Source organism: Microtus ochrogaster, chromosome 1, assembly GCF_000317375.1.
Source record: "Microtus ochrogaster isolate Prairie Vole_2 chromosome 1, MicOch1.0, whole genome shotgun sequence".
NCBI classification, from domain to species: Eukaryota; Metazoa; Chordata; class Mammalia; order Rodentia; family Cricetidae; genus Microtus; species Microtus ochrogaster.
In genome coordinates, this window is record NC_022009.1 from 110,058,837 (window position 1) to 110,070,697 (window position 11,861).

Here is an 11,861-nt window from a genome sequence, read left to right on the forward strand (position 1 = left end):
CCTATGCAGCCCAGGCTAGCCTGGAACTTGTGATGCTGTGTCCTCAGCCTGAGTGCTGGGATGGCCAGCAGTGTGGGGATGCAGTGTGCTGTTATTTTAGAGCCCCCCCCCTTCTAATGCTTATCCAGCCTTTAGTAGATACAGTAAGAAACTGGACTCCTGTGTCTGGGACTCTGTTGCGATCACGTTTAAACCTGCTGTGCCTATTCCTGGGTTAAGGGATAGGACAAGGTGCTCAGCTGCTGACTCCCCATGAGGAAAGCGCAATGGCATCTTAGAGTGCCAGGCACACAGGGGATGGAAGGACTGGGCAGTCTCTTTGCCCTTTCGTGTTCTTTCTCCTCTGGTCGGATGTGGTTTAAGGAGAGTCTCTCCCCAGCATATTGCATGCTGTTTGAGGCTTGAATAGGATGCATTCTGTTCTGTCTGCTCCATTGTATTAAGGACCGTGAACAGCCGAGAACCCTACTTTGTCCACTCTGTACCCCCAGCCGTGTGCAGAGCCTGTGTGTGCAGTGAAGCTCCGTTGGAGAAGGGTTAGTTGTGCCCTGGAATTTGATACCCCGCAGGTATGAGTTTGCATTAACCCAGCGTTTCCCACTCGGTTACTCTGAGCAAAGGGAAACGTCTGAACTACACAGGCGGTAGGCTGCGTATTCCTCTTGTTTCATACTGTCCCTGGAGAAAGGGTGAGCCATGGCTTTAATAATGGTCCTCCTGTCTTTAGGATTCTGTCTTACAGTGAGCGCTCTGCCCCTGCTTTACAGATAGGTCCTTCCATCTTCCTTGTGGGCCAGCCCCTTGGCAAGGAGCTTAGAAGCCCCAGGGGAAGTGGTGTGGTTTGACAGCTTCTAAGAGGGGGTGGGACTGGCTCAATTGAAACATTTTCAAGAAACAGCTCCATTCAGCAAAGGCAACAACAAGTGGCTTGTTCTGTCCTCTAGAGTCTCAGTAAGGGGCCACGCTGTCTACAGGATGCCATTAGTATCCAGACAGCATGGCACGGGGTGAATGATTTCATCTGGACCGCTCAGCGCCGTCAGTAGCAGGGGGCAGCTGCTGGATCTTGAGATTGGCCTTGTCTGCAGAGTCCTGTGGAAAAGATTCAGTTCCGAAGTGCTCCAGGAAGGCAGCCGTTTGGGCGGGATAAGATGTGGGGTAAAGGCCTACCATGCCTTTGGTACGGCAAGGAGACACAGAGTTGTGGACATTGCTGTTAATAAACCACTCGCCGTCTGGTAGACATTGTACTTGGGAAATCTAGTTGAGCCTGTGGCATCATAAGGATCTTTTCCCCCATCAAATGGCAGAACTCAAAGTGTTTATTTGGGAACTGGATTAAAGGAAGCTATTTATTACTTAGTCCTCACAAAACCAAGGTAGAGCATTTTCCTTTGTGCTAGAAAGACATTTTTAGAAGCAGGATGGTATCATCGGCTTCTAATAGCTCTATGTATGACTGCCTGAAACCTCATCTCCTTCATTTTCTGTGTGTGAGTGTAGACCTACCTGTGCCTGCCAGTGTGTGCCAGCCGGAGGACTGTCCCCGGTGGAAATCCGCCTTATCGGAGCTAGGGCTTCACTGCCACTGTGTACACCAGAGTGGGTGGCTCCAAACCTTCCTGAGGCTCTCCTCTCCCTGCCTCCCATGTCCCTGCAGGAGCTGGGACTGCAGGGACTCACACTACAGAGTCCAGCTTTTCCATGGGTTCTGGGGATCCAAACCCATGCGTGCCCAGAGCTATACCCTCCGAGCCCTTTCCTCAGCCCCTTGATTCACTCTTTAAAGAAAATTATTTGAGCATACCCATTTCATCCGAAATGCCTAACCCGTTATTTTTACTTTTAAACATGTATCAATTTATTTATTTTTTGGTTTTTCTTTTTTGAGTCAGTCTCAATATATTACTAAGAGAGGCCTTTAACTTGTGCAGTTTTCTATGTATTTAAGAAAGAGACCCGATTCCTGCCCTGCCAGAGTTTCTGATCTGGTCATAGGAGCAAACGGCTTGCTAAATGATCAAGGTTCAAGGTGTGATTGGTAATTTGATTCTCTTGTCAGCAGATGTTTACTGAGCCTCGGTTATGGACTAAGCAGTGCTCTGGAGATAATCCAGTTAACCAGGCCTCCCCGCCCCCACACTGCCTGCTTTCAGGAGGGTACAGTGGGCCAGCAATATGCTGAGGCTGGGCAGAGGGCCCCAGTGGACAGACTACCAGATAGGGATAAGGGAAGTTATCTGAAAGAGGCGAGGTTAGATTTTCAATATCAAGACTATAGAAACAAAAGAAGCCCAAACAGAACTGCATGTAGAACCTCACTTCTTAATATATAAAATGGAAGATTAATATGTGGGATGAAAATTAGAGTGGCATTCCTTTGGACAGAAGACACTGACTGGCCCTGGCCTGGTAACGTATAGACAGGGGTTTGTGTAAGCAGAGTTGAATATACTTAAAATACTTGGTTTTTTTTTCTTTAAATTTTGTGACACTTTTTTTAAAGATTTATTTTTAATTCCACACTTGTGTCTCTGTGTGGAGATGTACGCGTGAGTGTGGATGTTTGAAGATCACCTGGAGCTGGAGTAACAGGCTGTCATAAGCCTCCTGCCTGCATGCTAGGAACTGAACTCAGGCCCTGCACAAGGGTGGGCACCTCTCTGTTCCGTCTCAGCAGCCCCAAGAGGCAGTGTTTTTAGAAGGCAGTGGTGAGCAGGCAAGGCTGCTGAGCACAGCGGGAAGCCTGGGTAGTGGGCACTGTTGCCGGGTCTCATGTGGCTGCTCTAAATGGTGTGGCAGGGGAATTCTTGTTGGGGAGTGAAGCTAGGTTGTAGAGACACGTTTAGATGTGAGGTAGTGGGGAAATTTTTCCTTTTTTTCTTTAAGTATTTAGGGATAAAGACATCTGTCCAGAAGGCACATTGGCACAGTGATTAGCTTAAACTACTTACCTCAAAAAGGCTAGTCCCATCCCACAGGTGGCGTTTTGGAAGGATTATATGAAGTAATGGATGCTGAGTACATATATCTGACATATATGCATTTAGTGAGTGCTTAAGAGAATGAAAATCTGGGTAGAGTGATTGAATGAATTGCAGCGCTAATGCTGGTTTCTAAAGACACAGGGGTGACTGTAACGGAGCAGTGCTTACTTACCCGAGACTTGGGATGTGGTAGTCATGGTTAACTTTGTTTCGTACGGCTATACCTTAGCATGATATTAAAATAGTTCGGCTATTTTTCATTCTAATTATACTCATGAAAACATTTTAGAGCATTTGGGAATAGTTTCAACACGTCAGAATTTGTATTTCACTGACCAAAGGTGCCTGTGTTAGAGATAACTGTAACTATGTCAGATTCCCTGTCCTGTTTACCAGAATGACCACGTGTGGGGGAGGGGAAGGATCCTGCTTCGCAGGCTGGCGTACAGGTGAAATTGATCTTTGAACTGTTAAACTTCAGACCAGGTGTGTGCTGAGTATCTGCGCTTTCATGTGCTGGCGGGAATGTCCAACTGCCGTATGAAAAGTTCCATTTAGCCAATAGCGAGCCAGATTTATGTTTGCTTGCCTTTTTAAAACCCACTCCTTCCCCTGTCTGAAGGGTCAGTCCCCTACCCTCCGGGATCCTTTTTGTTTTGGAAATTGATTTACACCGGCTAACTGGGATATACTACTTGGGTATCTAAGGGACGAATCTGAATTGTACCTGCTCTCTGTGTTTAGGAGTGAGCGAGCCCGTTGGATCACAGCCCTGGGACACAGCAGTGGGAAGCAGCCACCAGATCGAACCAGTAAGTTTCCAGGAGAGGTAGCTGCTCTGGAATATGGAGGGGCTCTGCCCCCTGCTGGCTAGCATGGTTACTACACTACCTCCATCTCTACCTGCTTTGCAAGGTTCCTCCCAGGTGCATTTGTTAGATAAACATGAAAAAGCACTCCTTAGCCTTCATGAATCTGTTTCTCCATCTGTGAGTCAGAGGCATGGGGTTCACCATGGGTTATTATGAGGGCTACAGTAAATTACAGAGGGTGAAACCCTGCTTGAATTGTGCAGTGCTTACACTTAGCTGTTATTAATGGGTTTGAATACACACCGAAGAATGTGGTGGTGTGTATTATTTATTATTATTATTATTTTTATTATTATTATTAAAAAGATTTTCTATGTAGCTCTGCCTGGGATGCTTTCACACTATCCCAGACTGGCTTTGAACTCAAGCTTTTGCCTCAGCTTCCCAAACGCTGGAATTGCAGGGTGTCTAGTTACAAGTTTTTGATCTAAAGAAAATTACATTTTTTTTAGTGTAAATGGCAATGTCAAGGAAATGTGCTCCATTGTTCTGGTGTCCTCTCGTTCTGATCCCTTTCATTGTGACGCTCTGCCTCAGTTGGAGGACTGAAGAATGGGGTTACAAAGGTGGTTTCTAGGGCCAACGATCACAGCTTTTAGAGTCAAAGCAAAAGTGTTTGGTGCGACATTAAATTTTATATTAAAAAAAAATGAAGCCATGCCAGTCAGTTCTGCTGAAGTTGTGTTTTTGCAAATCAGCATTTGGGGTACTCCAAATTAGTCTGGCAACCTTTTGGTTGGAGCCCTCATTTTTCTAAGCTTGTTCACAGCCTTTATGCCTAGTTGCTGGTAGGATGAGGACGCTGTGGAGAGAGACCTGGGTACTCTCTTGCCTCAGTTTCCCCAGTGTACGGTGGTGATTGGCAGTTCCGGTGTATAATACCATGAATGGCTCCTGATCAAGGCTATCCTCAGCGTATTCATGCATCATAAGATCCCCTTGAACCCCAGTTTTAAAATTCTAAAGGTCATAAACAAGCATGAGGCTTCTTAAAGTCACTTCCCCGTAGGAGCCTGGTTCTGTCAGCCAGTGCCAGCTCTGGAACCACAGAGCCGAGTGAGTGAATGCATGCAGCTGCTTTGTACGAGTTTTGTTCCTCAGCAAGGTCAGTGTGTTCCCTTTCCTCCACAGCACTGACTCAGGTGGAAATCATTAGATCTTTTACTGCCAAACAGCCGGATGAGCTCTCCCTACAGGTGGCCGACGTGGTCCTCATTTATCAGCGTGTTGGTGATGGTGAGTAGGATTCTTCTCATAGGGACGGAGGAGACAGGCACTCACAGAGCCTCGGGTGCATGGAATTTAATTTTGTCATCAGTACTTGTATTCCAGTTCCTGACTCCAGCTCCTCTGTCCAATCCTTAATCCCTGTTTCTGACAATCCTTGCCCCAAAACACAAGCTTTTCAGAGCCCTGATGAGTGCTTAAAATCCATTTGGGTCTGGAGAGATGGCTCAGAGGTTAAGAGCACTGACTGCTTTTCCGGAGTTCCTGAGTTCAATTCCCAGCAACCACATGGTGGCTCACAACCATCTGTAAGGAGATCTGGTTCCCTCTTCTGGCCCGCAGACATGGAGGATGAACACTATGTACATAATAAATAATCTTTTAAGAAAAGTAATCCATTTGAAAACCCTTGAAACACGAGGCAGTCACTATGAAGTTTCCTTTTCTTCCCAGTCCTGCAGTCCTGTAGTTCTCAACTCCAAAGGCTTTTCTGCCCTGCTCCCTTACTTAAAAAAGAAAGGGTGTCCTGCTCTCATACCCAAAGGGTTCCCTTTGGAACCCCAGTCAGTTCACCCTCTCTCAGCCTCCTCCCGAGTTTTTTGCTCATGTCCAGTCTTTGGTATATCACTCATTCTCTCTTGAAACCTTGTCCTGTTTCACCTCAACTGTTTTGACCTAAACGGGAATCTATTGCACTGAAGTTTCTTCTTGCCTATTATCCATGGTCACCCAACCCACAGAAGAAAGCCACCTCTGAATGGGGCATCTCTTCTTCAGAGTGAGCTGGCACAGTAAGATCCCTCCAGACCTGTCTTGCCTGATGCCACCTGGTTTTCCTTGCAGGCTGGTATGAAGGGGAACGACTTCGAGATGGAGAGAGGGGCTGGTTTCCGATGGAATGTGCAAAGGAGATAACGTGCCAAGCGACTATTGATAAGAATGTGGAGAGGATGGGGCGTTTGTTAGGACTGGAAACCAACGTGTAACCTCTCAGATGGCCAACAGAATAGGGGCTAGTTTTCCCCTTATCACCGCTTAACTAAAAGGACGGAAACACGTGCCTGTAAGCTTGCCAAGTGTTCTGTACTCTCGGAAGAACAGCTGTGAGATGCAGTTGGTCCACAAAGCTGTTTTTGCATGATGACACTCCTGAAAAACCTCTCTGGGTCCACTGAAGAGTCGGCTTCAGGGATAGCAATAGTCCTTGGCTGCAGCCACTCGCGCTGTTATGTAAGATGCTGTATTTTGGCTTCTCTGTCCTTGTTTCACTTAGAGCATTGCTCTCCTCCTCAAGTTTCTCCTTTGTACGGTCCCACAGCATCAGCCTGTTTGTCTGGAAGGACTGCTCGTTTTGTAAATACTTTTGATGTCTTAGCCTAATGCTGTTAATTCCGAAAGGGACTGATAAGAGTTCAGCAGGTGAGCTGTCATGATATGTAAACTGTAAACCTCTTTCTACGAAAGGGAAATCGACACTTGAACTTTGCTATCATTTTCCTCATTAGAAGGAAAGTGAGGAGTCGCCCAGTGAGGATTTGTAAAAATCCACCTCATTCAATATTGGTCTTGGCTAACTTTAGCTTAATAAACGTAAGCTACTAAAATGACCCAGGCTTTACGGTTCCCATATGCAAGGACATCGGAAGACAGGATATTAGGGGCCACCTGCTAAAGAGCTGACCTGAGGCTGCTTTTCCTTCAGCAGCACAAGGTTCCTGACTGTTCTACTTGTTTTCAAGTCCAGAGTGGCTGGAACACACATTAAGGAAGAGAAAGTTAAGTTTAGACGCTATCAAGATGCCAACAAGGTACTCACTTGAAATACTTTGACCTTAACAGGAATTTATTGCACTCAATACCTGACGGCTGGGTTTGGAGTCTCTCTTAGCTGTGAGTCCCTATAGGACACTATTTTTCCACTAGTACAAAGAGACGAGGTCGAATAGTAGAGTTCATTGAACAGTAATGAAGTTTTGAAAGATAGACAGAAAAAAAATTATTTTCATTGGTAGCTATACCCCCTCTCTATTCTGTTCACTAAATAAAATCTATATATACACTATGGAGGGCTCGGATATTTGTCCTGTGGCCATGTTCCTGTCTAAACAGCACCAACCCATAAGGCTCCAGAAGGCCCGTGTGTAGGTGTGCTTGGCTCATACCTCGCAACCCGAACCCAGCAGTAAGCTAGAAGAGAGGTCCCAGGGCTTTCTCACCTTGAGTTGCTTTCCTTTTGCCTCTACATGTATTCCTTGCAAGACATTCCAGGCCCTGAGTTTTTTGAAATGTACGTAAGTATGTGATTGGAGCAATAGCAGTGCCCCCCCCCAGCAAAAGATGTCCTAAAGAGTATAAAACAGGAAATCTCTCTCATCAGTAATGTCACAAACTTTTTAGAAGAAATGCTAACGAATTACAGTTTAATCTAATGGTATGTTTTACTTAGGACAGAAGGTGTTGCTTGCAACAAGAATCATTTTGTATTATTTTTGCTAATACTGATTTGGAGCTATAAAGTAACACTACGGATCCTGTGAATTAATTTATAAGTGTTAAACAGTGTGGAGATATGCATATCCTTTAAGTCAAGCGGCTGAACCCTGTTATGAAAGTGTCCCAGTATAGCCGGTATTAACAGTCACAGCGTTCCATCTCAACTGTGATTGTGTTTAACACAGCGCTTTTCTTTCAAACTTACTTTTTTTAATGCCTTCTTTGAAATGTACAGTGACTTCATGCCTACAGTACAGAAATGTTACTATTGTTCCAATAAATTGAAACTGCTTGTACACTTTCAACAAAGCTTGTGAATTGATAAAGATTTTATATATATTTGCCGTTCTGTGCTGGAGTGATTTAATTTACTCTTGGGGTGAAGTGTATGGTTTGGGGGATGTGTGGTTAAATCAAAGCTGTGCTGAGATGGTATCTACAGCTAGCCTTACAGAAGATTTCACCTTGTCTCTTGGGTATGCACTGGCATCGGATAACCTAGGAAACAGGTGCTGTGGAGAATTGGTTCTACTGTCTTTGTGCTTATAAAATTTATCATCTAGTAAATCATGGCGGAAGAAAAAAAATCCAAATCCTTTTATGTTAGTTTCCCATTACTGCATAAGAGTGCCACAAAATGAATGACTTGAAGCAATACTCACTTGACATCTGTGTAGAGTTTAGGTGACCTTGGTTTGGGTGATAAAGACACCAAAAGGATAATCCACGAAACTGGGTAAACTGAGCCAACGTCTCTAAAAAATCTTCCGTGATGAAGCTTGCCAAGTTATCACTGAAAAAGGAAATGCCTCCTAATGATATTCTGCTATTCAGTGCCATGTTCAGTCATCATCATAGAAGCTTCTTCCTACACCAGATGGGAATAAGAGACCCACACCCAGACATTACAGAGAGAGACCTTGGGACACTCAGCCCTAACTGGGATGTCTTCACCAAATCCTCCCTTTCCTCTCCCACAGTTCAGGGAACCCCAGGGAAGAGAAGGCAGCAAGTGTCTCAAGAGCCAGAGAGGATCGAGGATATAAGGAACACAAGCCCCTCTAAGTCAACACGAGTAAAGCTCTTAGGAACTAAGGACTGCAGCAGCGTGCACAGGGTCGGGCGGTCTGTACCAGGTCCTCTGCTTATGTAAACTTCCAGTTGAGTGTTTTGGTGCAATTCCCGAGTGTGAACGAGTGGGTCTCTGATTCTTGTGCCTTCTCCTGTGCTCTCTCAATTGGTTTGTCTTGCCCAACTTTGTTGTGATAGTTTTTACATTTCATTTTGTTATATTTTTCTAAGAAAAAAAATAAAACCGAATGAATGCCTGGAAACATAGCCACTAGGGTAAATTAAAAACGAAACTGTCACACCTGCTGGGACAGGGAATATCAGTTTTCTCCACTTTGTGTGTATCAGCAACTTTGTGTGTATCAACAGCTTTGTGTATATCAACAACACCAGGACAGGCTGTTCAGTAATTGACCAATGTATAATGGGCTCCACAGGTTTTTGTGTTTATTGCAGTTTGGTGAGTTTTTCGGGGTTTTTTTTTGGGGGGGGTATTCTGTTATCTTGATTTTGGGGATATTATTATACTGGTGTTTTGTTTTGTGAAAGTATTTAAAGTTGGGTGCGAAGGGAAAGCGGGTTTTGGGAGGAGAAGGATGATTTTAATAAAAATATAATGGGGTATTCATCTGAAATGTACAAGGAATTCCTACATTTTAACTCACAGATCAGAAACAATCTCAACTTTAAGCAATGGCACAGATCTGGATATCACCAGACCTCACAGAGAACATCAGCTTGAGTCGGAGCTGCAGACTAATCTTGTCAGACACTGAAACAGCCAAAAAAAAGGACCAGCATGGTTGTGGAAAACTATAACCCCAATCTCAGCACTGGAGAAGCACACGGAAGTGGATCTCTCCAAGTTCAAGGTAAGACTCTAATAACCCCTAACAAAGATGAGGAAACAAAAACAGGAACTCTTACTGCTGGTGGAAATGCAGTAACCTCCTGGGAAAGCCTTTTGGCAGTTTCTGACAGAACGAAACATCCCTACCACAATTACAGGCTTTGGGTTTTATCCAAGTGAGTTGAAAGCATGTCCATTCACACAAAAATGTGTATAACTGTTATAGCAGCTGTTTTCACAATCGCAAAGGCTCAGTGAGTAAGTGGATAAGCTAGACACTATCCATTTTTATCTTAAAGCCAAAGGAAAATAATTGCCTTCTACGAACAACTGATTTTTTTTTTTTAAGTCTGACTGGAAGCTATGGCAAAGCATAAGAAATATGGAAATATAGTTGACCCTTGAATACCACTGTGCTGGATAGTTGTGTCAACTTGACACAAGCTAGGGTCACCTGAAAGAAGGGACCCTCAGTTGAGAAAATGCTGTGAGATCCAGCTGTAAGGCATTTTCTTAATTAGTGATTCATGGGAGAGGGGAGGGCCCAGTCCCATTGTGGGTGGTTCCACTCCTGGGCTGGTGGTCCTGGGTTCTAGAAGCAGGTTGAGCAAGTCAGTAAACAGCACCCCTCCATGGCCTCTGCTTCAGCTCTCGCCTCCAGGATCCTTGAGTTCCTGTTCTGACTTCCCTCAATGATAGACTGCAATGTGGAATCACAAGCAAAATAAACCCTTTCCTCCGCAACTTGCTTTTGGTGTTTCGCCGCAGTAAGTAACCACCATGGTACAGCCTCTCCAGTTGAAGTGTGTAAGTTTTAACGTCCCCAGTCCTGGACCACTAGTGGTCCAAGAGCTCTGGAAGCCAGCGCAACCAGAAGTGACTACAAGGTTGCTGTAGTGTAGCATTTTCTATTAGCATGACCCTTCTAGTTTTAGATTTGATGCTTACATTCGCTATACTCTGAAATTTTAATCTAAGTTTTGGTAAATTTTTAACTTTTATAATCAATTGGTACGTATTTTGATAACTATGCACATCTATTTTATACACTGAGATACCTTTTATAAATTTTTCAATAGTTCTAGGACATAAAATGTGCTACCTTTTCAAATCAAATCTTCCTGATGCTCTGGCCCTCCAAGATGTGTCGGTGAATTCATCAAATTCTTCACACCCATGCTGTTCAAGAGTCAGCAATACAGGAGGAATGCCTAGAACAAATCCAAAACTCTACTGCACTAAGGCTCTAGGAAACAACTCACCAATCTGTGTGCCCCTTGTTTTCAGAAATATGTCACTCATTCTATCTGGAAACTAACTTCAAAATTCCTGAAATGAGTCAAATTTAGGACCGAGAAGGTCAGAGTGTAAAAGAAGTCCCCTCCCTCAGCAGGACTGGCTGGGCTCCATTCACAATGCACAAGGCTTGTGTAGCGCTCCCAAAGCGCTCGCTCTCACAGAATTCTCAACACTCATTTTGTTCTCATGCCCGACCCTCATGGTTGGTGCCACGTTCTTTGGGCACATCGGACCATTTCCAAGGTCAAGAAACAAGCACTAACAGCATACCTATCTAAAGTGACTAATCTCCCTAGACAGGAATACTTTAGAACCCCTCCTTTGACAGAGGTGAAGAATGTAAACACTTTATGTATATGACAACTAGGCAAAGAAGCAACTGAGCATGTGCAAAGATGCTCATTGCTAATCACTGAAGCAGAAATGAAATAGAACACTGTTAAAAATCACACCAAAAACCAATGGAAAATATCAAGTACAAACAAGACACCACACAAGCAAAAGTGGTATAGTCACTTGAGGAAAGTTTGGTAGTCTCTGTGCCAGGTGGCTCAGTCATCTGAGTCAGAAGAGTGGAGTTCAGTGCCCAGCACCCACATGGCAGCTCACAATGCTGGCAATTTCAGCTCCAGAGGATGCAATGCCCTCTTTTGGCCTCCACAGATACCAGCACACATGGGATGCATATAAACTTATATAGGAACATATACACATGAATCAAAATAAAAATCTTAAAAAAATACACACTTAACCATCTGATGGAATGATCTTTTTTTTTTTTTTGGTTTTTAATGATCTTAATTCAGGATATTTACACAGAAAGTGAAAACATAGGACCATATGACAACTTGCTACACATTTAGAGAAGCTTTATTTATTAACAGCAAAAATGCTGAACATACGTGAAATGTCCATCTAGCCGTAAATGGATACAATAACAAAGAGAATACTAAACAATAAAAATCACTAATATGTACAGTAAGTATATAGGTTATCTCAATGCTTTATATTAAGTCATGTAGACATTGTGAATCCATTTCTGGAAATCCTAGAAAAGGCAAA

At 44.0% G+C, this 11,861-nt stretch overlaps 1 protein-coding gene across 1 annotated transcript in view; it reads left to right on the top strand.

Annotated features, from left to right (window-relative positions):
• Arhgef26 (Rho guanine nucleotide exchange factor 26) overlaps positions 1-7,901 on the top strand; it is a 109,461-nt gene extending 101,560 nt beyond the window's left edge. The window contains exons 12-14 of the mRNA XM_005344049.2: positions 3,732-3,799; positions 4,991-5,095; positions 5,930-7,901. Coding sequence (XP_005344106.1) covers positions 3,732-3,799; positions 4,991-5,095; positions 5,930-6,072 — 316 coding nt within the window. The 3' untranslated portion in view covers positions 6,073-7,901. The remainder of the gene's footprint in view (positions 1-3,731; positions 3,800-4,990; positions 5,096-5,929) is intronic.
• The last annotated feature ends 3,960 nt before the right edge of the window (positions 7,902-11,861 follow it).